At 45.5% G+C, this 27,885-nt stretch overlaps 1 protein-coding gene across 1 annotated transcript in view; it reads left to right on the top strand.

The window, feature by feature from the left end:
• The window catches only part of gtf2a1l (general transcription factor IIA, 1-like), an 85,863-nt gene that overhangs the window by 27,833 nt on the left and 30,145 nt on the right, over positions 1–27,885 (top strand). Inside the window, exons 4-7 of the mRNA XM_085980345.1 lie at positions 11,716–11,771; positions 14,541–14,634; positions 16,475–17,121; positions 21,080–21,352. Of these exons, the coding sequence (XP_085836471.1) occupies positions 11,716–11,771; positions 14,541–14,634; positions 16,475–17,121; positions 21,080–21,352 (1,070 nt within the window). The remainder of the gene's footprint in view (positions 1–11,715; positions 11,772–14,540; positions 14,635–16,474; positions 17,122–21,079; positions 21,353–27,885) is intronic.

The raw sequence follows: 27,885 nt of genomic DNA, 5'->3' as shown, positions 1-27,885 counted from the left end.
CATCTTCCTTTGTGCTAGGTATGTCTCCAGCCAGTGGAGCGTTTTCCCCTTGATTCCCATTGACTTCAGTTTTACTAGGGCTCCTTGATGGCAGACTCGGTCAAATGCTGCCTTGATGTCAAGGGCAGTCACTCGCACCTCACCTCTGGAATTCAGCTCCTTTGTCCATGTTTGGACCAAGGCTGTAATGAGGTCTGGAGCCGAGTGGTCTTGGCGGAACCCAAACTGGGCATCAGGGCGCAGGTTATTGGTGAGTAAGTGCTGCTTGATAGCACTGTCGATGACACCTTCCATCACTTTGCTGATGATTGAGAGTAGACCGATGGGTTGGATTTGTCCTGCTTTTTGTGGACAGGACATACCTGGGCAGTTTTCCACATTGTTGGATAGATGCCAGTGTTGTAGCTGTGCTGGAACAGCTTGGCTAGAGGCGCAGCTAGTTCTGGAGCACAAGTCGTCAGCATGAGAGCCGGGATGTTGTCGGGGCCCATAGCCTTTGCTGTATCCAGTGCGCTCAGCCGTTTCTTGATATCATGTGGAGTGAATCGAATTGGCTGAAGACTGGCTTCTGTGATGGTGGGGACTTCGGGAGCAGGCCGATATGGATCATCCACTCGGCACTTCTGGCTGAAAATTGTTGCAAATGCTTCAGTCTTATCTTTTGCACTCGTGTGCTGGGCTCCACCATTATTGAGGATTGGGATATTCATAGAGCCTCCTTCTCCCGTTAGTTTAATGGTCCTCCACCATTCACGACTGGATGTGGCAGGACTACAGAGCTTTGATCTGATACGTTGATTGTGGGATCGCTTAGCCCTGTCTATAGCATGCTGTTTCCGCTTTTTAGCATGCATGCAGTCCTGTGTTGCAGCTTCCCCAGGTTGGCACCTCATTTTTAGATATGCCTGGTGCTGCTCCTGGCATGCTCTTCTACACTCCTTATTGAACCAGGGTTGGTCCCCTGGCTTGATGATGATGGTAGAGTGAGGGATATGCCGGACCATGAGGTTACGGATTGTGGTGGAATACAATTCTGCTGCTGCTGATGGGCCACAGTGCCTCATGGATGCCCAGTTTTGAGCTGCTCGATATGTTCTGAATCTATCCCATTTAGCACGGTGGTAGTGCCACACAACACGATGGCGGGTGTCCTCAGTGTGAAGATGGGACTTCGTCTCCACAAGGACTGGGCGGTGGTCACTACTACCAATACTATCATGGACAGAATCATCTGCGACAGATAGATTGGTGAGGACGAGGTCAAGTAGGTTTTTCCCTCGTGTTGGTTCTCTCGCCACCTGTCGCAGGCCCAGACTGGCAGTTATATCCTTCAGGATTCGGCCAGCTTGGTCAGTAGTGGTGATCCCGAGCCACTCTTGGTGATGGACATTGAAGTCCCCCACCCAGAGTACATTCTGTGCCCTTGCTACTCTGTGCTTCTTCCAAGTGGTGTTCAACATGGAGGAGTACTGATTCATCACCTGAGGGAGGGCGGTAGGTGGTAATCAGCAGGAGGTTTCCTTGCCCATGCTTGACCTGAAGCCATGAGACTTCATGGGGGCCCAGAGTCAATGTTGAGGACTCCCAGGGCCACTCCCTCCCGACTGTATACCACTGTGCCACCACCCCTGGTGATGGAGGAGTTTGGGACATTGGCTGAAAGGTATGATTCTGTGAGTATTACTATGTTAGGCTGTCACTTTACTAGTCTGTGGGACAGCTCTCCCAATTTTGGCACAAATCTCAAAGGTCAGGAGGACTTTGCAGTGTCGACTGGGCTGGGTGTGCTGTGTCCGTGGCCAGTGCCGGGTGTTCTGTCCGGTTTCATCTTATTGTGTTTTGCAGCGGTTTGTTACAACGGAGTGACTTGCTAGGCCATTTTAGGGGGCAGTTAAGAGTCAACCCCATTGCTGTGGGTCTGGAGTCACATATAGGCCAGACCAGGTAAGAACGGCAGAGTTCCTTCCCTAAAGGACATTAGTGAACCAGATGGTTTTTTACGACAATCCAATAGTTTCATGGGTTACCATTACTGATACTAGCTTTTTTTTAAAATTCCAGATTTATTTAATTAACTGAATTTAAATTCCCCAGCTGCCGTGGTGGGATTTGAACTCACGCCTCTGGATCATTAGTCCAGGCCTCTGGATTACTAGCCCAGTGACATTACCACTACGCTACCGTTCCCAGCCTTGGACATTCCTGTTCCCGTTCTCTTCTCGGTGTCTTTAATAGACGATGCACCGTCCAACACTTATAACAGGCTAATCGCCAACGCACCCATTATATGTGGTGGAGACTATACTGAAGATTGATTGCATCAGACTTGGAGTATACTTAGATTTGCATATTGTTAGAAGCTTGCATATTTAATATAGTTATAAGTTTGGAATTCAGAATGGCCAAATTTCAAATATAACTGGATGATTTGCACATGTATGAGGTTCCAGAAAATCCATCCCACGAACACATAGGGCAGATTTGGCAGCAAAGGCGATCAACTCAATTACACACTGCTTCCAGTAAAGTGTAAAAGTATCATTTATGACTCGTTAAGAGTAATATTGGTAGATACTCAGCATCAGCAGATCTGTCTGCTTGCTGCCCAAGAACAATGGTGCAGAAGTAAAGATAAGAAAGGGGCTGTAGGAAAAATATAATGAGTTTCTAGCTGTAGATGGCAGTAAGCACACAGAATTGTAATTCGGATTCTTTGCATCATTTAGTCAAATGCAAACTCTTCCAATGAAATTTGTATTGCTAAAAGTTGTGTAAAGTTATCAAAAGGGTTGATATTTGCTTTGCTATCCTTATTACAGAACTTTTTTCCCTTCTCCAGTTTTCTCCCTTATCCCGATGGTGCTGATATGCTGGGGTACGGTTCCATGAGTGCGACTACCTTCCGTTACCTGTTCTTTATGTGAGACTAGGCAGCCCCTGTTGGTGCACTATTGGATTGTGTCTAATCCTGTCCTCTTCCCACTGGCATACGGGTGCAGTTTACAGAGAATCACTGGATAGTGATCAAGAGGTGTAACTCCGGTTAATTCCCCCACCCCCCTGCCCCGAGGTAAATTGTAGATGACTGCTCATGTTCAAAATTAGCATTGACTGGAATTGAACTTGAGACCTTCTGCTCTGTGTGGCTCAGTTACACCCTGTTGCACCAAATAGTCATTGGAGTAGACATGTATTTTCAGCTCTCATCACATAGTCTCACTCAATAGAAGTACCGATCTGGCTGCCGATGTCAGCATGCATTTTGGGGTGCTACTGATTTTCCGATCAAAACACTGACTCCTATGCCCAATTTTCCAATCTGCCATCCCATTGAGCAATGCTCCATGCTGGCAGCCTCCTCTCGCAAAGCTTACCCTTATGTTTTGGAGAATCTGTGCTGATCAAGGTGAAATATATCCAGTGTTTTTTGTGAAGAATCTGAATGCTTTTTTCAACTCTTGTCATGCAGTGTCAATTTCTAACACTCACAGGCCAGGTATTGCATAGCCAGCTACAGAGCAAAGTTGTCTCAACAATATTCCTCAGTTCCAGCCTCAGAATGCACGTGTACATTTCCACACTCCTTGCATCAGCAACCCCTTTGGCCTTTCTCCGTGTGATTGCTAATGACAAATTATGGGTAGTTTTGATCTGTGGACTGATGCCTATTAGGAAGTGATTGACATTGCTTAAATTTATTTTGTAAAGGTCCTAATAGTTAGCTGAGACCAAACATGGCCCTGTCTTCAACCTGAACGGAATTCAAACCCAGCAGGTATACGGCCAGCATCCTAACCCACCTTGCCACCATGGTTTGTTTTCTTGGGCCAGTCTGAGAATGCTCCTCTTAAGGAAATCTTGCTTTTAGAAGTAGGCCACTTTATTATAAACTCAAGCCAAAGAAAAGAAGCCCTTACACAAAAGAGTTTTATTGTGTTATTTTGTTGTCACCAAAAGAGCATAAAAGCCTAGGATGGGAAAAGTCTATTCCAGCATCCATCATTGTTTTGAACATCTTTAATGTTTTTATCCCTACTACCGTACCTGGCTAGTTCTAATAATTTATCACTGAGTAAAGAAATAACATTTATTTCATGACTCTTTCTCACTAAATTTATGTTGCCTAATTCTACTTTTCTGGCTCTTTACCTAAGTTGTACCATGAAATATCTTGTGTACCTCGGATTCCCCAACCAACCCCCACCCCCAACTTCTGTCTTTCTAGATTGCAGAGTTTGTGTTTGTCTAATTTTACTTCATAGCTTACCATTTTTACACTTGGGATTGATCTTGTTGCTTTTCTCTATACCCTTGCCCTTGCTTGTGGTGTGCTAATCATTATTAAACACAGCACTCCAAATGTGGTGTAACCACCACATTATAGAACCTCAGTATAACTGCTAGACACTTTTTAAATGATTTGCCACGTTGAAAGTGATGAAATAAAACACATAATTTTGGAAATACATAATGGGGAGTTTGGAGATGGGATGGTAGTTGACAATGGTGGAAGTGTCCAAAGTGTGCTTTTTGAGGAGGGGGCTCATAATTGCTGTTTGAAGGGGAGGAGCCAGGGATTCAGGGCTGGAGTGAGTTGTGGTCTGGGCAGAGCTTAGGGCAAGATGAAGGGAAGGATACAATGGAGCCAGCTACAATGAAGCCAGCTGCAAGGACGACTGACACTCCAGCCATACAATAAAAAGATGTCATGGATTACCCTTGTCCTCTTAGATTATCCTTGGCAGAGGAAAGCGAAGCATAGTAGTGCTTAATGTGGTCAGACCAGATCTGCCATTGGATCGCTGTGCCAGTTATGAGCCAGATGCACTCAGGTTTGCACTCCTCAGACTTGAGGCAATGAAAATGGGGGTTGTACCGTGGGAGACAAGGGCATCACAGAGTGACCAAAGAAATTGGTAGCTTCAGAGGTGTCGTAAAAGGTAGAGGGCCAAAGTGAAAGGATTTGGAAACTTGAGAGTGCAGTGAAGATGAATAGTGGGGGGTGGGGAAGGAGAAACGTTTTCCTTGGGAAGATGGTGAAAGTAGTGGGATTGGAGGAGGATAGAGGGATTTGAGTGGTAGTGAGAAGAGGATGTGGTTGAAAATGGCCTTTTTGATTGAAATTGGGTGCAGAGAGTGCATGACATGGCAAAGTCAAGGTGGTAGCCAAGGATATGGGCAAGGGAGTTAATAAGGTGAGATTGAGTGAATTTAGAGGAGGGTGACAAAGGGAGTTGAGGTGAAAATTGAAATCACTGAGAATGAGGAGCCACTTGTATAAAAGCGCAGGGAAGAAAGATGGGAGGACATCGAGGAGAAAGCTCCGCATGGGGCTTGAGGGGTGGTAGAAGACCCACATTTTTAAATGAAAGGCAAAAGGCATGGGTAAAGGTGAGATGCTTGAAGGAGGAGGAAAAGCCAGAGTGGCAAAGGTATGACATCCCAATTTGGGTGGGGTAGCTGGTGAAAAAGTATAGCCACGGCTAATGTTCTGTGCCACCATTCCATCTGTTACTATTGTTTTATTGTTGGTAACTAATAAGTGTCTTGAGTAGATTGTCTTTTAGTGGTCACAATCCAATTCCTAATGTTTGAGTACACAACAAAGTAGACTTTGCAGTTGTTACATTCTTGTTCAGAAAGTTACTGGACAGTGGACAGAGTTGAAAAGTGTGATCTAATCTACAGCATTTAAAAAAAAGTTGAGATATTATTGGGTATGAACAGGTTAGGGCTGAAGAAACTTTCAATTTTGTTATTAGTTTGCAACACTGTCAAAATGCCGCGTTCAGTAAATTTGTCAAACCTTGATATATTCTGTACAAATCGTTTGCAATTCTGAGAAATGCATGAAAGATTCAGAGCCACTTATTTTACACTTATAAGTACAGTACAGGGTAATTATAGGCGCTTCCTGCAGTGAAAAAAAAAGAACTCTGAGGGCTGTCTCAGCACCCATCATGACTAATTTTGACAGGAACACAGCATAGTTACCACCCTTGATTGCTACTTTAACAATGGCCTGTATTTTCCGATGCCCCTACAGGTGTGTACGCGCTGTGTACCCACCTGTAGGGACATCGGAAATGCAGGTTTCAGGCATGCACAGCACATGTGCTGAAAACCGGCATTTCCGATCTGTCAAGAATGCTCTTGACAGATCGGACGCCTGCCCTGGGGAAGGGCCTCTGCGGGCGGAGAGTTCCGCTTTCTGGAGACCCTCCGCCCGCAGAAAACACTTAGAAATCTTACGCCTGGTAAAAGCAGGCATAAGGCCTCCTTTTACCAGGATAAGAGTTGAAAAAAGTTTTTTTTTAAATTTCCAGTCATTTATCATTTAAAAATACTTTTTAAAAAAAAAGTAAGTTTATTTTTAACCCTGTAAAAAACTTTAATTTTTTTTCAAAAAATTAAATTTTTGTTTAAAATATTTAATTTATTGTAATTTCAACTAATTTTAAAAATGTGATTAAAAAAAAATGTATTTAATGTTTTGAAGTGTTTTTGGGGTGATCTCCATTCATATATCTGTCAAGTGTATGAAGGGAGATTCCCTTCTTTGATTGGCTCCCCATGGCCACGTGATCCCAGGGACACTTGCGGGAAGCCTCCAATCGGAAAATACGGGCCAATGTTCCTACAAGGAGCTTTGTGTGATGGTTGGTTGCAGGTCAGTTTTGCTGCAATTGTCAAAAACAGGCTTATTTTATCACAGAATATAATCCTAAAAATACTTTTTGGGATTTGACAATTAGTTTGTGTTCCAGCTCAGTGGCCTTTGAAAATGTTAACCAGATTTTGTTGCACCAACTAATGACAATGACACAACGTTTCTCTAAACTGCAATGCAATCCTGCAGGAAGAGAAGGAATAGTTACATAGAAACATAGAAAAATAGGAGCAGGAGTAGGCCATTCGGCCCTTTGAGCCTGCTCCGCCATTCAATATGATCATGGCTGATCCTCTATCTCAATACCATATTCCCGCTCTCTCCTCATACCCCTTGATGCCTTTTGTGTCTAGAAAGCTAACTATCTCCTTCTTAAATATATTCAGTGACTTGGCCTCCACAGCCTTCTGTGGTAGAGAGTTCCACAGGTTCATCACCCTCTGAGTGAAGAAATTTCTCCTCATCTCAGTCCTAAATGTCCTACCCCCTTATCCTGAGACTGTGACCCCTCATTCTAGACCCCTCTTCCCCCAGCCAGGGGAAACATCCTCCCTGCATCCAGTCTGTCTAGCCCTGTCAGAATTTTATATGTTTCAATGAGATCCCCCCTCATTCTTCTAAACTCTAGTGAATACAGGCCTAGTCGACCCAATCTCTCCTCATACGACAGTCCTGCTATCCCAGGAATCAGTCTGGTGAACCTTCGCTGCACTCCCTCTGTGGCAAGTATATCCTTTCTTAGGTAAGGAGACCAAAACTGCACACAGTACTCCAGGTGTGGTCTCACCAAGGCCCTGTATAACTGTAGTAAGACATCCTTGCTCCTGTACTCCAATCCTCCTGCAATGAAGGCCAACATACCATTTGCCTTCCTAACTGCTTGCTGTACCTGCATGTTTGCTTTCAGTGACTGGTGTACAAGGACACCCAAGTCCCTCTGTACATCAACATTTCCCAATCTATCACCATTTAAATAATACTCTGCCTTTCTGTTTTTCCGACCTAAGTGGATAACTTCACATTTATCCACGTTATACTGCATTTGCCATGTATTTGCCCACTCACTCAACTTGTCTAAATTGCCTTGAAGCCTCTTTGCATCCCCCTCACAACTCACAATCCCACCTAGTTTCGTGTCGTCAGCAAACTTGGAAATATTACATTTGGTTCCCTCATCCAAATCATTGATATATACAGGTAGACTACTTTTTATCCGAACTTCCGAAAACCGAAACCCTCTAAAAACCGAAGGTTTTTTCGTTCAGCGTAAGTCGTGCGCACGACATGACCAGAGTGGCGCACGACTTACGCTGAGCAGAGGGTCAGCGTAAGTCGTGCGCGCGGACCCCCGACTCCCGCCGACCCCCCCGCCGACCCCCACCCCCGACAAATTTCCCAGTCTTATAAAATACCTTCCAAAATCCGAAATTTTCCGAAAACCGAAACACGGCTGGTCCCGAGGTTTTCGGATAAAGGATAGTCTACCTGTATTGTGAATAACTGGGGCCCAAGCACTGATCCCTGCGGTACCCAACTAGTCACCGCCTGCCACCCCGAAAAAGACCCATTTATTCCTACTCTCTGTTTCCTGTCTGTTAACCAATTTTCAATCCATGCCAGTGTATTACCCCCAATCCCATGTGCTTTAATTTTGCACACTAACCTCTTATGTGGGACTTTATCAAAGGCCTTCTGAAAATCCAAATACACCACATCCACTGGTTCTCCCTTATCTATTCTACCAGTTACATCCTCAAAATACTCCAGTAGGTTTGTCAAACACGATTTCCCTTTCATAAATCCATGTTGACTTTGTCTAATCCCGTTGATATTTTCTAAGTGTCCTGTTATCACATCCTTTATAATAGACTCTAGCATTTTCCCTACTACTGATGTTAGGCTAACTGGTCTGTAGTTCCCTGTTTTCTCTCTCCCTTTTTTAAATAGTGGGGTTACATTTGCCACCCTCCAATCTGCAGGAACTGTTCCATAATCTATAGAATTTTGGAAGATGATAACCAATGCATCCACTATTTCCATGGCTACCTCTTTTAGTGCTCTGGGATGCAAATTATCAGGCCCTGGGGATTTATCGGCTTTCAGTCCCATTAATTTCTCCTGCACTTTTTTTTACTAATACTAATTTCCTTTAATTCCTCCTTCTCACTAGACCCTTGGTTCCCTAACATTTCTGGGAAGTTATTTGTGTCCTCTTCCGTGAAGACAGAACCAAAGTATTTGTTTAATTGCTCAGCCATTTCCTTGTTCCCCATTATAAATTCTCCCGTTTTTGACTGTAAGGGAGCTACATTTGTCTTCACTAATCTTTTTCTTTTTACATACTTGTAGAAGCTTTTGCAGTCCGCAAGTTTACTCTCATACTCTATTTTCCCCCATCTAATCAATCTCTTGGTCCTTTTTTGCTGAACTCCACACTGCTCCAGATCCTCAGGCTTGCTACTTTTTCTGGCAACTTTATATGACTCCTCTTTGGATCTAATACTATCCTTAATTTCTTTTGTTAGTCATGATTGGGCCGCTTTTCCTTTCGTGTTTTTGCGCCAGAAAGGAATGTATAACTGTTGCAATTCATGCATTTGTTCCTTAAATGTTAGCCATTGCCTATCCACCGTCATGCCTTTTAATGAAGCTCCCCAATCTATCATAGCCAACTCACTCCTCATACCTTTGTAGTTTAGTTTTGTTTAGATTTAGGACCCTAGTTTCAGATTGGACTTCTTCACTTTCCATCTTAATGAAGAATTCTATCATGTTATGGTCACTCTTCCCTAAAGGATCCTGCACAACAAGATTATTAATTAACCCCTTCTCATTTAGTTGCCACTAAAGAGAGTAAATCATTTCTAAACTGTGTTTGTTCTAATTTGGGATCACCTGAACAAAAACCTTGCTCCTACTCTCTGGAATTCCCTCCCTACTCCATTGCCTTCCCACCTAACAACCTTGCCTTTTTAAAAGCCTTCTCAAACCCATCTCTTCTAAGATTTTTGTTACAGCTCCTAACTGTCCCATAGAGGCATGGCATCTGCTCCTCTGTGAACTGCTTTGAGTTGTTTCTCTATATTAAAGGTGCTCTATCAATGCTAGTTGTTATGAACAAAACATACTTGGCATAGTTGCTCTTTAACACTCTGGTATATGAGGACAACTGATAACGGATGAGCTAGAATGTGGAAGGATGGGCAGATTAGGGAGCTCGAGAAGGAGTTCAAGAAGGAGTTAGATATATTTCTTAAGGCTAAAGGGATCAAGGGATATGGGGAGAAAGCAGGGACAGGGTACTGAATTTGGATGATCAGCTATGATCTCATTAAATGGCGGAGCAGGCTCGAGGGGCCGAATGGCCTACTCCTGCTCCTATCTTCTATGTTTCGATGCATGTTGAAAGGGTTGGAGTCAGGAAGACGGTTTCCATTTTACAGGGCATTGACACCAGTTTTAGAGAAGATGGGAGCTATTCTACAAGGATGGGCTATATCCGAGCAGGGTGGGAGCTAATGAGCTGGCAAAACTGAAAAATAGGGATTTGAAGAGTCATTTCAACTAGGATGGAAGGGGGCAGGGGAAATAAAACATTCAGAAAGAGCAAATGGAGAAGGTAGAAATGGAAGCGATTTCCAGTAGTTAAGCAGTGTAGAACAAGAGGACATAGATGTAAGATTTTTTTTATTCATTCCTGGGATGTGGGCGTTGCTGGCAAGGCCAGCATTTATTGCCCATCCCTAATTGCCCTTGAGAAGGTGGTGGTGAGCCGCCGCCTTGAACCACTGCAGTCTGTGTGATGAAGGTGCTCCCACAGTGCTGTTAGGTGGGGAGTTCCAGGATTTTGAACCAGCGATGATGAAGGAATGGCGATATATTTCCAAGTCAGGATGGTGTGTAACTTGGAGGGGAACTTGCAGGTGCTGGTGTTCCCATGTGTCTGCGTGGTGACGGTTGTACTGTCTATTCATAATCCTGTTTCCTATTCTTGAGTATCTTCTTCAAATTGCGAATAAGTATTATAGCTGTTTGATTGTTAAAGCTCTGATCTCTGTGGTAGTATTCCATCTGCGCAGATGACTTAAAGTGTTGGACAAGTCTATCTTCCAATAAGTAGTTTAATGCAATTTAGGTCATTATTAATCATGGATCACATAATCTTTGCAAAAGCAGAACATATAGCTTCCACATTGTAAACAACAAGGTCTGCTTATAAGAATTGTTGTGAAAGGGAAAGGTCTTTAAAAACCTGTCGGTATCCAAAGCAGAAGACCTGAATTCTTAAAACTTGTCCATTTGCCTTCGAATTAGTCTTTTCTGTATGTGACTTTACTAGTGTTCAAATAGATTTCATGCATGTGAACATTTTGCTACAACTGAGTGGCTTGCTTTCAGAGGGCAGTTAAGATTCTGGAGTCACATATAAGCCAGTTTGGGTAAGGACGTCAGATTTCCTTCCCTAAAGGGCATTAGTGAACCAGATGGGTTTTTATGACAATCCGGTAGTTTCATGTCACCATTACTGACACCAGAATTATTTAATTAATTGAATTGCTGTGGTGGGATTTAAACTCACGTCTCCAGATTATTAGTCCAGGCGTCTGGATTACTAGTCTCTCAACATAACCACTTTGCTACCGTACCCCGTATATGACCATGTATATTTTTTACACTAGATCTGCATGTTTTGGTGTGACCAAATTTGTGCAGTAGATTGTACAATTAAGCCTTTAGATCCTCCAAAACAAGTATCCTTCCTTTTCAAGATCCTAGAAGATGGTCTGGCCAAGAAAGTATTATTGGAGTTGATTCTAATAATATTTGCAGAACCTGTCCCTCAGTAATCCATTCCTATCAACAAATTTAAGTCCGATCAATTTAAGCTGCTGTGGGTTTCCATATGCTCTTTGCCAATGTCATTAAGAAGTTGTGGATCACTAGTTTCTCTAGATTTACTTGATAGCTACTTATGTCAACTTTTGTCCCACGATTGCTGTGCAGGTTACTAAATTAAATAATAAAATCTTACATTTCTGTTGCAGCTTCTATTGTGATTCCTGCTGGTAGAAGTGTTCAGAATTTTACATCTGCAGAACTGGTAAGTGTTATATTAATAAATAATCCTGCTTTGTTATTTTTATTCCTCTTCAAAATGTATATGGGAACTGTAGCCTAGTGGTTATGATACTTGACTGGTAGCCAGAGGTCATGAGTTAAAGTCCCACCAAGGCAAATTGTGAAATTGAATTCAATGACCCCAATATTTACGAGCTGCACGATCGGAGTTGGGGTGGGGCGGGGGTTTTGGGGGGGGGTGGTGGGGGGTGGTTGGTGGATGAGTTATAGACGGGAAACCCGGAAGTACAGGTTTCCCGAACGTCCCGCAGTTTTTAACCACAGACATCTTTTAAATTTTTTCTCCTGGTTCCCCACCTGACAGCCAACCTGATTGACAGGTCGGCTGCCTGTCGGGCGGGAAAGCCTGCAGCATGCTGCAGAGGAGCAGTTAGGGGGTACGGTAGCATAGTGGTTATGTTACTAGACTAGTAATCCAGAGGCCTGGACTAATGATCCGGAGACATTCAAATCCCACCACGGCAGTTGGGGAATTTAAATTCAGATAATTAAATAAATCTGGTATAAAAAGCTACCATCAGTAATGGTGACTATGAAACTACCAGATTGTTGTAAAAACCCATCTGGTTCACTAATGTCCTTCAGGGAAGGAAATCTGCCGTTCTTACCTGGTCTGGCCTATATGGACTCACAGCAATGTGGTTGACTCTTAACTGCCCTCTGAAATGGCCTAGCAAGCCACTCAGTTGTATTCAAGAAGGGGGCTCGCCATTACCTTCTCGAGGGCAATTCGTTATGGGCAATAGATGCTGGCCTTACTGGCCCGTAAATGAATTTTAAAAAAGGGAGGCAGGGAGATATCACTGTCGGGGGTTCTAGTTGGTGGGGGGTTGGGGTGGAAGAGATTGCGGAGGGATGGAGATGGGGGTCAGGGGAGAGATTGTTGTCGGGGGTTCTAGTGCAAGGGGTGGGAGAGATCATGGAGGGGTGGAGATGGTGGTCGGTGGGGGGGAGATCGCGGAGGGGGGAGCAGAAAGATTGGGGGTTGGAGATCGTGGAGATGGGGGGTTGGACAGATCTTGGGGGGTTCACGGTAAGCTTGTTGGGCCTGGAGGGAACACTCCTGCTCTTCCTGGCCCACAAGCAGTGCTGTAAAGACACTTACCTGATGAATCCACCCCTTCTCTCCTCTTATCTGCTGGATTTCCCAAGGCCCAGGAAACCCAGCCGACATGAGTTAAAAATAAAACGTTTGTTAAAATGGAGGCACGCAGCCTCCTTAAGTTTTACTGACTGACCCGCCTCCTGGAAGCGGCTTGGTCTTCCCTTCCCCCCCCCCCACCCCGCCTCCGTTAAAACCAGAAGTGGGCGGGTTTGAGGTGGGTTGGATTCATGTTTCAGATTTTTTACATTTTAACCATCTGACCCAAACCCACCCATTTTTGGGGTTAAAATTACTCCCACTAAATCTGATCATTTTCTAGCACTAGCTCCTTAATGATCACGAAAGCTGGATTGTCGTAAAAATCCAACTGGTTCACTAATACCCTTCAGGGAAGGGAACCCGCCACCCCTACCTGGTCTGGCCTACATATATTAATGACCTTATGATGCCTTGATGTCCGTGTTGCTGGTGCCCACACCTCAAGAACAAATATAAGGGCCTAGAAATTAGTCTCGGGCGGTGGCACAGAACAGGTGGTATCGGCTAGGCCGCCCGTTATACACAGCGCCTCATATTCAATTCCATTGCAGTCCAATAATGCCCGTCGCCGCCCGAGACGAACTTCTAGCCCAAGAACTTTTAGGTCCTCGCCCTCTCTGGTATTTCTGAGTACACTGCTTTCCGGAATGCTATTTTACAACCAGTCCTAGGAGCTGCACAGAGGGCTGAGTGACTTACCATGAAAGAAATGTTTCATTGAGACAATTAAATTATATGCTATGAAGTTACAAATCAAAATTATAAAAAGGTGTAACATACTTAATATCTTTATTAGAAAAAATATGTGCATGTTTATTACAGTGGCTGCAAAGTTGAAGGAAGAACTTTTATCTTTAAATTAGGTCGTCTTTGCCCCCCACTTTCTACTGTACCTAATGTTGCTCTTCAGTTAGCTGCTGTGAAGTGTGTCAGAATAGTGTGATGATATGCTGTTTTTTGCCCCTGTGGGAAATGTGTGTCCCCCCCTTACAGTGCAGCAGAGGTCTCGGGTGGCCCTTTCACCACACTGCTGCATAGCATGTTTGAGAACTCTGCATTGAACATGAAAAAGATTTTCCTGTTCAAAGGAGTCTCCATCTGTCTGGGAGTGTTGAGCTTTCTCTTGCAATTCCAATTAAAGCATCCAATTCCAAATCTGTATGAGGCATGAACTGCCTCCAGTTAATTATTCTTTTGAAGGAGAAGGAAAGACTAAGTGTATTTCCAGTACAAAGTACTCCCCTGTCTGTACGCATATAATTTTAATAAATATATACTATATATATTATAATTTGTCTCCTACAGGGTAGGAGAAGCCTTCTGGTATGTTTTCTTTCTATGGTGATGGCGCTCACTCTCTCATGGAGGCTCGCCACTGGATCGCCACTCAGACCCGGAGCTGCTGTGCTAACTTAGTTTATGAGTATGGATCTCATATATCCTGAGTGACTACATTAATATGGAAATTGGTGCTTCAGACTGGCCGGAAAGCTGATCAGAGAGACCCGAGCTAGCTACTACCGGCTGAACATAAAATTGTTACATTTTCCTTGTTGTAAATAACAACAGTATTATCTGTTTTCATAGGGCACTTCAGCAACTACAACTACCCTTGCATTACCTTCTGGCATTAGTTTTCCAATCCAGGTCCCTGCTGGAGTTACCTTACAGACTGCTTCAGGCAAGTGTCTTGTATCCATTGTTCCAGTAAATCCATTTATGTAAGTTAATTTTTCCAGTGTCAAACAATGGATTTTTTTCTTTGTTTTTGTGCATCAAAATTGCTCTCTCTTTCCAGCCTCCCTAGGCTGCACATCTGGGTCAAAATCCTGGAACTCCCTCCCTAACAGCACTGTGGGAGTACCTTCACCACAAGGACTGTAGCGGTTCAAGAAGGCGGCTCACCACCACCTTCTCGAGGGTAATTAGGGATGGGTAATAAATGCTGGCCTTGCCAGTGACGCCCATATCGCAGGAATGAATAATGAAAAAAAATTGTGGCTAGGGCACTTGAAAGGAGAAGTAGGGGCAATTTAACTGCCTATACAAGCTCATGCATCAAAGTCATTCAATGCACAGATAGCGGTTGCTGGCACGAAATGTAGATCCAAAACAAAATAAGCATTCAAACAACTTTTTAAAATATGCATTTTTTTAAATTAAACAAATGTAATCTGATCTCTGGGTTTGTAAACTGGGCTTTATTCTTGTGAAGGTGGGAAATAATGCCAATTTAACAATTTAGCTGTATCACCATGGAGAGCAAACAGCACTAAATATACCATAAAAGTACAAAATTGTACCTAGCTTAAGGCTAAAGAAGTAGGAAAGTCTGGGATTGGGCAAAGCAGTAATTACTGACCTGTTTGCTTGCTGTCTCCCTGCTGAGTGTGCAGCAGTACTGATTGAGAGTACATTTTGGAATGGGTTCTATTTAAATTTAGATGGATGCAATTAGAAAGATTGACGTTCCTTATAACAGCACTCTGTTTTAAAATTGTGTTCAAAGGAAATGTTTTTCCCAATTTAGCAAGTGAAGAGCCTTTTAAATTTTATCTGTATCTAAGCAAAATATTAGTGAGCTTCAGCCGTCTACATATTCGCTATAGCAGAGGTTCCCAAACTGGTGGATGTGACAAGGATATCGGAAGAGGGTGTGAGGAGAACAGGCTGACTGAGAAGGAGAGCCACCAACACAACCTTGCATAGCCAGAGGTGCATCAAAAGTCTGAATTTCTTTAAATTTTAAAGAAACTGAGCATATACAACAATGAACCCTAACATAGGACGATCTCGGCATAGCACGGGATGTTTGAATTCCTGCTGATTTTTAGAAGCGGATGTTGGACTAATCAGAGCTGCTTCTGGTGCACTGTAATCCAATACTATGTACCGGATTTGCTATTGCCCGTTTCGCACCATCGACGAAGACTGATTTAACCCCCTCTTTTAAAAAAAAAAAGGGAGGAGCGCCTTGGGCATGAATCTCTGAAAGGGGGCTCAGCAAAAAAAGTTTGGAAACCTCTGGCCTAAAGTTTTGGCGGTTGACCATAATAATTTAAATATTCAGTAGAATACATTTCACTTTTTTGAATCTTAATTTTGAATGGAATGAAAAGCCATGTTAAGCTCTGCTGTTGCTCCTTGTTTATTTAACCAATTTTATTAGCACTGTGTAATGCCTGTTATTTTGTTCATCTAAATATGAATAGTATTCTTACTTTATTCCTGTTCTTGAAAGCTGCCACAATAAGCTACTACAGGGCTCAGGAAAGGCAATGATCGGTAGACCAACTTTCCTTGGGGAAGAATCACAGATAATGGGTCTACTATTTTTTGCATATTTTTAGAGATCAGTGTTGCTGTTGCTATTGGAATCATAGAACTTACAACGCAGAAGGAGGCCATTCAGCCCATTGTGGTTTTTCTGGTGCTGCCTATTCTAATCCTATCTCCCTTCCCTTTTTCTGTGTCCTTTTATAATATTGTTGTTGATTCTCTTCAATCTTTGTCTTTTCTAGGTCATATGTACAAGGTCAATGTACCGGTAATGGTAACCCAAGGTGCTGCAGGCCAGAAGTATTTCCAGCAGCCTGTTCGCCATATCATTCACCAAGTAAATACAGTTACAGGGAAGACAGCTCTCATCCAGCAAAACTCAGTTTCTGGCCAAGCGCATGTCATTCCGCAGTCTTCCCAAGACCAAGCACCCACACTCCAACAATCCAATTCAGGTCAAGTTTCCTCACATCAGCAGTTGCTGACAAACCAATCTTTCGATGTAGCTGGTCAGTCCATTCTGCAACAGCCTGTTATGCCAAGACATGTATACATTCAACAACAGGGTACAATGAAGCAGTTAGTTTTGCAACACTCTGGGATCGGGGTACAGACAGGGCCACGAATTGTTATTCAGAGACAGCCCGTAGGAAACACAGGAACAATAACACAGCAGCAGCTAGTATCCACACAGTCAACTAGGCTAGAGCAGTCTGTGGAAGAACAAGCAGCCACAGGCCAGACTCAACATCTGTTAATTCAAGATTCAGACAGAGTTCCTCTAGCACCTGCGCTCATTGTCCAAAATCAAGCATCTGAACCAAACGAAGGAACGAATATATCGCAGTGTGTTTCTGAGCAGTGTGTAGTCCAACAGTTTGCACCCCAGGTAAGAGTGCTTAGAAAAAATGAATACTGAAAGATACAAATTAGTATACAGACTTGTAAAATTTTATCAAGTTGTCAGAAGCTACATTTTATGGAAGTTGAGAAGTAGAGGCACAAAAAGTTGTTCTGTTGTGCATTATACTGCATTTCTACCTGCTTAAAAATACAAACTGGAGTATTGGACACAACAAGAAAGATAACTAATTATCTCATATTAATCCCAGCTTGTTGGTTCACAGTACTATTTGTTATGAGAGGAGCCAGGCAACATATCATTAAGCCTCCGCTACTTTTGTACCAGCCTTAAGTACATGAGGAATGAATGCCCAGGATGACTTGCTGTCTTATTTTTCTTTTCCTTTCTTCCCTCTACACCGTTATAGGGGAAAAATATGGGGAAACACGTAGGGAGCAATTTTAACCCCCATGACGTGCGGGAGAATGTCGGGGGAGGGATTAAAATTTTTAAATCGCGTAACGCGTCCCCAACCCACTGCATATGCGCCTGCCGCCAATTTTACGGCAGCGGGTTGCGTGCTGTGTCTGTGTCCCGCTCTCAAGAAGCGGGACAGTTTATTATAATATTAAATTAGGCTCCCATTAGTGCCGTTGGGAGCCTGATTTAAATTTAACGCTGGCTGGCCGGGTTTCCCAGGGCTCGGGAAACCCGGCAGTTAAGTGGAGACTGAAACAGCTGGATCAAGCAGGTAAGTGCTTTTTTTATAGCATTGCTTGTGGGTCAGGAGGAGCAGAAGTGCTTCCCCCCGGCCACTCAAGCAAACTTTCTGCTGATCATGGTCTCTCCTCACTACTGTGATCAGCCGATGCCCCACGATCTTTCCCGCTTGCCCCCTTATGCCCTGCGCTCTTTGCAGTTGATGGGGATTGTCCCCAATGGTCCCCTGCTGCAGCCTTCAACCGCCGGCTTTCCTGCTTGGCAGCCGGCCGGCCTGTCAATCTGGCTGGCTGCGGGCGGGATGTGGAATAAAAAAATGATAGAGGTCCTGCCGTTAAATTCGGCAGGGCCTCTGCCTTCCCTAGATTTCCAAACATGCTGCAAACACGCTCTCCCACTCCCTCCCTGTAAATATCGGGGCAGTAATCTCTGCTCAGAATCTACATTGATGGTGTGGCAGATATCCAAAGTTCGTGTTTGAAATCGCAAGCATGAATCCATGTCTTACATAGCATGTTGAGGTACCAGTGAACTGCATAGTTTGCACTTGGAGAAGGCTCGGGTGATCATATCCAGGTCAATCGGCTGAAAATTCAGTAGCCTTAGCGCCTCATTTGAGGCGCTAGAGGGCCTTGCGCCGGAGTTATGGCCAGTAGTGAAATTCCCTGGGGCCCTAAATCGGCGTTGCTCCGGTAGCGCTGCGCCGGCACCGATGATGTCATCGGTGTGCGCAGCGTCCCGGTTGCCGTGGTAACCCGCCCGAACTCCGAAATTGAGTTGCGGCCGCCTCGCCCGTGGCAGCCGCAACCAGCGTTTTGTCAGAGGTGCCTTACTGCAGTTAGCGCCGGCGCATTAAAGGCCCCGCAGCGGCCGGCCGCTTTCCCGCCGGCCGCCTGCCCGCAGCTCCCTCCCCGGACTTCTCTTTCCCCCCCCCCCCCCCCCCCCCGGAACAGATGCAAGCCCGGCACTTGTCCGAGGTGCCGGGCTCATTTTTAAGCAGATTTGCGCGGGCCGCGGCCGGGTGCAGGCAGCTCCTCCTTAACGGAAGGGGGAGGCCTGCACTTCACCAGCCTGCCGCACCGCATCGGGTGCCGCAGCGCCGGAATTGCGGCGCGAAACGGCAGTTAGCGCCCTTTTCCAGGCGCTAAGACCCTTCAGTAGCGCCGGCAGCCGTTTGGGCGCGGCGCCACTGAATTTTTGGCGCGCGCAGGGGACTTAGCGCCAGCACTAATTTCCGGCGCTAAAGCCCTAGCTAAGCCAAAACCCAATTTCTAGGCCAATATGTCAAAATGGTTAACATAGTCTCAGATTATACAACAAGAGGGCATAGCCCCAAAAAAGACGGGGGGAATGGATTTGATAGAGTGATGTAGTAGGTATTGTGGAATAGAATATTTTATCGACTCTGGAGCCAACCAGATGAACTGCAATAAAAACAGAAAATGCTGGAAATACTCAGCAGGTCAGGCAGTATCTGTGGAGAGAGAAACAGAGTTAATGTTTCAGGCCAGTGCCCTTTCATCAGAACTGGAAAGTGTTAGAGATGCAACAGTTTTTAAGCAAAAACAGAGGCAGGGAGAAAGGGTTTGGGGGTCGGGGGGTAGAGGAAAGAGCAAAAGGTCTGTGATAGGGTGGAAGGCAGGAGTGATTAAATACAACAACAACTTGCATTTATATAGTGCCTTTAACGTAGTAAAAGGTCCCAAAGTGCTTCACAGGAGCGTTATCAAACAAAACTTGGCAACGAGCCACATGAGATATAACCAAAAGCTTGGTCAAAGATGGAGATTTTAAGGAGAGTCTTAAAGGAGGAAAGAAAGGTAGAGAGGCAGTGAGGTTTAGGGAGGGAATTCCAGAGCTTAGGACCTCGGCAGCTGAAAACATGGCCGCCAATGGTGGAGCGATTAAAATCAGGGATGCGTAAGAGGAAAGAATTGGAGGAGTGCAGATATCTCGGAGGGTTGTAGGGATGGAGGAGGTTACAGAGATAGGGAGGAGCGAGCCATGGAGGGATTTGAAAACAAGGATGAGAATTTTAAAATTGAGGCATCACTCAACCGGGAGCCAATGTAGGTCAGTGCGCACAGGGATGGTAGGTGAATGGGACTTGGTGCAAGTTAGGATATGGGCAGTAGAGTTTTGGATGACCTTAAGTTTATGGAGGGTGGAAGATGGGAGGCCGGCCAGGAGTGTGTTGGAATAGTCAAGCTGAAGGTTTCAGCAGCAGATGAGCTGAAGCGGGGAGGAATCACGGGAATATGTGGTTGAAAACTCATCTTGTGGTCAGACACGATACCAAGGTTGCGAACAGTCTGGTTCAGCTTCAGACAGAAAGTGATGATGGTGCAAGGCAAAAGGGGGTGGTAATGGGGTGGGGGGAGGGAGATCGCCAGAGGAAGTGAGGTCAGTGACGGTCTGGGAAATGATGGCTTGACATTCGGTGGTGGGGTCGTGATCCAGGGAGAGGTAGGAGGAGGTGTCTGAGAGTTGACGTTCAGCCTCCGCAAGGTAAAGACCTGTTCGCCAAACAACAACAGCATCGCCCTTGTCAACAGGTTTAATGACCAGATGAACTGCAGCAATCTTTAAGGTTTCTGTACGTTCCTATGTTCCTATTATTTTGTTAGTTTTCCAGAGAGCTTTCTCCCAGGGACAGAGTTTTGTGCTTCTCCTTGCAAATTCCCACAAAATGTAACTTCAGAAAATATCAAAAATCCATGGAGACAACTTCTGTTTTTTCTAAAGAGAATACAAGTTATTGAATTGGTCAACTTAATTTAATAACTTCTACAGTAGTCAGGTCAAGAGGCGTGCCGGGCTGACCGATCGCGGCCGGCACCCAGCATGAGGAAGCGCAAGGAGGTAGGTGCTAGCAGGCTGCCCAAAAACAAATGGCCACCCGGCACCTGCCCTTTAATTTGCGCCGCCATGGCCGCAAAAATGCCACCCTGACCCTGTTGGACATATCGTCCGGCAACTGAAGTTTGCGGCTGGGCTGTGCACGGCGATGACGTCATCGCTGGAGGCGCAGCACCATGGGGCGCTACCACCGGCACTAATCTCCTGCTGAATTTCGCGGGAGGCATGAGCGGCATGGGCGCTAACGGGAAGCACAAAGCAACCCAATTTTTCCCCCTTTGTGCTCAAACTCACGCAAGGATATAGTCGGGCCACCTTAAACCAGGTTGGAGATCTTGAGGTTACCGTAGCATTTTATTGCTTTATAGGTTGGTTATTATTTGTTTTGAAGAATTAAATGTTGATTTTATTATTTATTATTCAGGTAAATGAGACCTTGTTAATGGTTGCAGCAGCTTCAGAGGAGCAACAGATCAAGGTTGATGCACCATCCATCCCACAGCTGGATGGGACTAATGACACTTCTTCTGATGAAGAAATTGGTAACATGCGGGAAGTGGAAGAAAATGATATACTTGGAATTATTGATGCCGAAGACCTTAAAGCCCTTGAAGGTTACGATGAAGATGATAGTTCTAGTGCTGACTCTTCCAGTGATGGCCCTGATGAACAACCTAAAGAAGAAATTATAGAAGAAGTAAATACGTAAAATATTCGGATCCCCTGTTTTTCGTTCCTATTAAAATGACTAACCACTCATAATCCTAATACAAGTAAATGCCTGACTATATCCAGATTTATGTACAAGTGTTACAACTCCAGGTCTGCCATAGATATCTTCTGTGTTACAGTGGCATTGGTTGTTCCCATAAGCAGTCTGAGTGTCTTGCCTTTGTTGGAGTTGACTCACACAGTCCTATATCTCCTTGTATTGGCTATAACAATAGTACCTTATCAATGATAAAACCCTTGGTGAGATAATTCTAACCGATAAACTGTTTTATTTCACACTAGGTAAACATACGGAACAGCAGTTATCATTTGATTATTTTATTTAAATAGTACAACTTACCTTCGTGTAATGATGCAAAGTGCACCTCAGTGGGATCTCTTAATTGGTTTAAACAAGATTACTTCTAACTATCTTGCAGCATTTCTAATCTTTTCACCTCCGTAAAAGCCCTCACAGCTTTCCCGTTGACAAATATGACTGCCCTTGCAGCCTTCCTGTTTTAGAAAGCCTTTTGCTCTCACTTTCTTATCTTACCTCCTACCCCACCCCCACGCTGCATTAACAGACACAGGAGGGTCAATTTGAAGACTGTTTTCCCATAGCCTTTGCCAGGTAAGTGTGCTAGGGCTTATAGACACGATTGTTGGGGTATGCTGGTGTTGTGTCTAATAAGGGTATGCTAGCTGTTGATGACCCTGCCATCCCTTCTTTCATGCAGTGCCACTAAAATAATTACCTACTGGGATTGGGGTGTTTCTGAGGAAGTATCCAATATTATGGTTAGTAAGGCACTCATTTATTTCATTGGTGCCATTGAGTCAATTATCACAGCTTCCTTTGGGAATAGGAACTCCCCATGCACTAATCAGCTGACAGTGATGTTTATTCACCTCTGTCCACAGAAGCAGTGGATGGGCATATTGCAGCCTGACCTGCTTGGCATCTCTGAAGATCCTCCTCTTGCAAATACAGGTTGAGCGTCCCAAATCTGGAGATCAGGACTCTGGGACGATTGGTGGCAGGGGTCCGGAATCTGTAAAATGTTCCGGAATCCGGACACCCCGAGGGAGGCTTACCAAAAACCGGAACCTGGGCCCAGGCATTTCCGGACTCGGCACATGTTTCTGATGTCCAAAGTCCGGAAATATCGCAACCTGGGCTCGGGCGTTTCCTGATTTCGGACATCAGAAACACGTTCCGAAGTCCGGAAAAACCCGAAAACCGGCTTGGCCTCGGTCCCGCGGTTGCCGGATTTGGGACGTTCTACCTGTACCTCAGATAAGTGAATTACTATTGGTGGTAGTAATGATGCTGGGTGAAAAATTAAAACAATTGCCAGAAAGACTTGAGAATCTAGATGCCAGTAGTTTTTTAAAAAAACACAAAAAAAGAAAAGCAGTTTAGGAATGACATTAACATTATTGTGTTCTTTCCCTGATCATTCATATATTTACTTTAAACTCGGAACACTGGAACCCCATTCACATGGGCATTATTAGGAAAGGACATTCTATGTGCTAAAATGTCAGGAAATGACATGCAGGACCTCCCTGCACTCAAAATAATAACTCAAGCCTATTTGAAGTAGGCACACGTTACATCAACATGCCCTGCTCACCGGAAATTGCACGATGTAGAGCGAGTGGAGATTTGGTGTAACAGATCCACCTACTTTATTGTGGATGTCTGATTTTATACTGGAAAATCGGGTAAATCCAGGCTGGAATCTCTGAGAGGGACATGATGAACTGCCTTCCGAACTCATTCTCAATTACCTTGGTTGTCTGTTGTGCATTTTGAAAATTACACTTTACAACCTGGATGCATTGCTGGGTTCAGTAACTACTCGTGTTAAAGCAACTGACATGCAGTGTGCACTAGTATTGTACCGCAAAGACTTTTTTTAAAAAGAAAAAAATAATTCCAGGCTCTATTGTTTGCAACCCTTCAGTGCACCATTGTCTGCTGGCTCTTGTGAGTCATGTCCTATCTTCACTAGATGATGGTGAGGCCCCATCTGGTGTAGTGTATCTTTGATATGTGACTTTGTTTAAAAAAAAAATGATTACCTGATTGTATTACTCCTACCTTTTTAAAAAAAAAAGCAATTGATGAAGTTAATTCATCATCTGAAATTAAAACTGTAAACCAGGAAACATTTACATGGGCCTTATACTTGTGGATTCCATGGGGGCTAAATTGTTTAAGGCCCGAAAACTGGCGCGGCAATGGTGATGCACGATCTGCCCGCACCCGTTGAAAGTAATGCAGGCAGCATGTGAAATTCGTGCTGCCTGCTCATTAACATGATTGAAACACTGAGCCCAGCGCTGAACGCGGGAAGTCTGCTCTGTATTTAAAGGTTGCCTGCTTTGTGAAAGAAGTACCTCATTCTGAGTGGAGCTAAGCAAAGAGGCAGTTAGCAGGTTCACAACAGGACAGAGAACGAGCACCTTGGTTCTCGGACACAACACTGGAGGCCTTGGTGCAAGGAGTCGATAGGAGGAGACAGGTTCTCTACCCACAGGGGGTCAGGAGGCCTTCCAGATAGTCTGTACGAAGGCAGTGGGAGGAAATAGCTGAAGCAGTCAGCGCCTCCAGTCTTTCCCCCAGGACTTGGATCCAGTGTCGAAAGAAGTTTAATGACCTCACACGGGTGGTCAAGGTGAGTGAATACATCTTCAAATATCCCACCAACCGCACCACTGGCCTCTCTCACTGCTTAATGCACCACACCCCCATCACTCACCTACCAATAAGCTTTATCAATCACGACTCATACCTCCCATTCATAGCTTCACCTCACCCTCACACACTTAGCACTGCTGCAATCCTCACACCCACATCTCACAGCTTGCACACACTGCCAGCTATTCAACCATGACAGGCACATCACCACACAACTGACACACTTCCCTTTCTCTTGCAGGCTAAGGTGGTGCATAACTGGTGCCAGCAGGAGCTAACAGGTGGGGGGCAAGTACGGTTGCAAAACTTGACCCAGCTGGAGGAGACGGTTCTGGACATAATTGGAGGGGCCGTTACTGAGGCCGTAAGCATTGATGATGAAGGTATGCTCATACCTAATCCTCCTTCACGCATCCCACTTCCCCCTCATCTCACAATCTATTCTCACAAGCTGCTGATGGTGTAAGCATGAACATCTTGTTTTTCCTTCCTTCCCTCACCACAGCCTGACCCTTGTGCCTTTCCCCTTTTAGATACCCAAGAACTGCCACCAACCCAGCCTGTGCAGGAAGAGGTAGAGGAAGAGAGTGATAGAGAAGAACAGACAGTGTCACTCGATCTGACATTCCCAGGCAGCAGCTCAGAAAATGGCACTGCGTGAACTTTAGAAGATCGTATAGAGGCAAGATCTGCACGTGGTGAGTCACCGGGCACGAGTGGCCTGCAGCCAGGGCAGGGGGAAAGGGTAGCACAGGTGCCAACTTCCCGGAGGACGAGGTCACACACGAGTTATGCTGTGGAGAAATCAGATGAGGACTTCGAAGAAGGGTGATGGGCATGCACACAAATGCTTGGTGCAATATCGGGCCTGCCAGAGAGCCTCTTGTCACTGTAAAGGAGCATGTTGGAGTCCAGCTCCAACCTTGCACGGGGCTTTGCGCAGAGCTTGGAACCCATGATTTCTAGGATGGAAGTGATGGGCAACTCCATTAGAGCACTTGTGGACCCAACCATGATGCGGAGTTTGATGGGCGATGTCGCAGCACATGCGGAAGCAACCCAGCATCTGAGTGTTGCAGTGGAAGTTCAGACTTCTGTTATGCAGGCTCAGCTTGCTGCCAAGCAAGCTCAGGCTGCTGCCATAGTGGCTGGGTTTACGAGCGTGGAAAGGGGCTTGCAGGGTGTCACAGCAATGCAGCAATCTGTCCTCCAACAGATGGCTAGGAATGCTGAGGCGCCGCACCAGGGGAGTGGCAGTGGCTCTGTTGAGCTCGAACCTGCTGTTCTCTCTCAGGATGACGGCATTCATACTCCCGCCACTGCCACTCCGCCAATGCCGCTACAGTTGCCTGTCAGCCAGCCAGCCCAGACTGCTGCCGCCCATGCCTAGGTGGTGCAGTCTACAACTGTCTAGGCCCAGAGCTGCTCAAGATCATCCTGCAAGGCCATCTGTGATGTCCCCCCACGGAAAGTCAGCAGCATTTCACCAGCCATGCTGCAGCCACTGGGGTAACACTTCGTAGGAGCACTAGAATAGGCAAAGGCACATGAAAGACAGACACTAAGGGAATGCACAAGGGTGATTAGTTGACTTTGTAATGTAATATTGGAATTAATCATTTATAAATTATGTTTGGAATGTTTGTTTTGTGGTGGCTTTCATTTCAGCATTAGCCCAAGAGGATGCTGTGATGTTCAGTGACAGAGGGATGGTAAGGTGGGGAAGTGTTGAGCAACGGGGATCTGGGGTTTCATTCAGGGGAACCGGAGTCTGATGTGCTCACGGACAGCCTGTCTGGAACGTGGATTTGTAGGCTGCCTTCTCCCTTCCTCCTCCTCCTCCCTTCCTCCCCCTCCTCCTCCTGAGGTGGTCATGGAACCTGTGGTGCCAAGGACTGCGCCCTCATGATGGCCAAGTTGTGGAGGATGCAGCAGACCAGCACGAATTGGGACACCCGCTCCGGTGAGCACTAGAGAGCTCCTGAGTGGTCAAGGCGGCGGAACCGTTGCTTGAGCACCCGATGGTCTGCTCGATGATGTTCCTCATGACAGCTTGACTCTCATTATATGAGAGCTGGCCACAAGTGATGGGGTTGCAGAGGGAAGTCATCAGCCAGGTATAGAGCGGATAGCCCTTGTCGTCAAGCAGCCACCCTTGGGTTCGATGTGGTGGCTGGAAAATTGCTGGCATCGCAGACTAGCGCAGGATGAAGGCATCATGACTGCTGTCAGGATACCGATCATTCACTATCATGATGTGCTGGGAGTGGTCGCACACCAACTGCGCATTAAGTGAGTGGTACACTTTGCGGTTACGGTACATTTCAGCATTGATATGCGGCACCCGCAAAGCCACTGCAATCGATGGTGCCCTGCACCATGGGGAGGCCTGATATCCTGGCAAAGCCACGTACGTGCTCCTCCTGCTTCTCTCTGTTTAGAGAAAAGACAATGAAGTCACTTCGCTCAGAGTACAAAGTCTCTGTGACCTCCCAGATGTAGCAATAGACTGCGAACTGCAAGATGTTTGCTAGGTCGCCTGTTCCAGCCTGGAAGGAACCACTGGTGAAAAAATTCAGGGCCACGGTCACCTTGTGGGCCACTAGCAGAGCCGTCGCCGCCCTGTTCTGAGGCTGCAGGTCTGGTTCCAAGAGGTGGCAGAGTTCTGTGACCACCTCCTTGGTGAAGCGGAGCTGCCAAACACACTGCTCCTGGCTTAGGTGCATGTAGGAGAAGTGTTCCCTGAAGACCCGAGGTGGGTAAGGCCTCCTGCTGAGAGCCCTCCTCCCCCTCCATTTCCTCCTTCTGCGAGCCTTTGCTGCCTCTGCTCTAGCTCCCTGTCGTGCTGCAACGCGAGGGAGACTACAAGTAGAGCTCCCATGACTGGGAGCATGTGGTGTAGTCAGAGGCCTTCCCTAGCAGCCAACGCACTCCCTGCACACTTTAACAACGTTATAAATGTCTTCCAGCAAGCCAGTATTGATATAAACTCTGCAAGAGCCAGTACAAGAGAAATAATCAACTTCCCTGCAAGTTGGATGTATCCCTTAAATTGTGCTGGTGGGGCAGGGGTCCCTCGTGCAGCTGAACGCACGTTCAGTTGTGTGTGTTTAGGAGAGGGCGTTGTTTGGAACGGCGACACCCAAAATGCCAAGTCATGCATCAAATCAGCATTGCATGCTGACTGACGTCACATTCTGCCTACTCTGCATACTGCCAGCGCATACACGCACGTCCCGCCCGGAAGTGGCCGGTAGCGAGGCGGCCGCCATTTTATTCTCCAAACCGGCCTTGCCTCCCGGCGCTAAGGTGCAGCATTTCGCGGCCCATATCATGCTGCAAAATAAAAATTATCATGAGTATTTTGCATTACTCAGTAGCAAAGGTGGCCAAGGATAAAATTAAAGCCATGGAAATTTTTTTTATCAAGCACACTCACGCAAACATCTAGCTCTTGTGGCCCTCATTCTCCCAGAATCTGACATAAACAAGCTTCAATAAGGAAGTGGCTTTTGCACACAAAATGAGGAACACACAAAACAAAAAAAACCATATAACATTTTGCTGATTGATATTTTAGTGGAAAATCTCTCTTTTTCTTCTTCCTCTCCCCGGTTTCCTATGCTAGCTTTATCCCCACTCCTGCCCGGAAGGCATTGACTCCTTACTGGAGTACAGTTCCGTGTGTGCTCACCCAAGTAGTTATCATTCATGTTTAAGTCTTTACTATGAGTACGAAAAGGCTATTTGTCTGTGGAATGATACCACAGATGTCCCAGTCCTGTCATTTGTTGTACCCCACGTATGCA

Source organism: Somniosus microcephalus, chromosome 3, assembly GCF_052327205.1.
Source record: "Somniosus microcephalus isolate GS21.2 chromosome 3, FLI_Smic_1.0, whole genome shotgun sequence".
In the NCBI taxonomy this organism is placed as follows: Eukaryota; Metazoa; Chordata; class Chondrichthyes; order Squaliformes; family Somniosidae; genus Somniosus; species Somniosus microcephalus.
The sequence above is the reverse complement of the archived record's forward strand: the minus strand, read 5'-3'. Positions and strand labels throughout refer to the sequence as shown.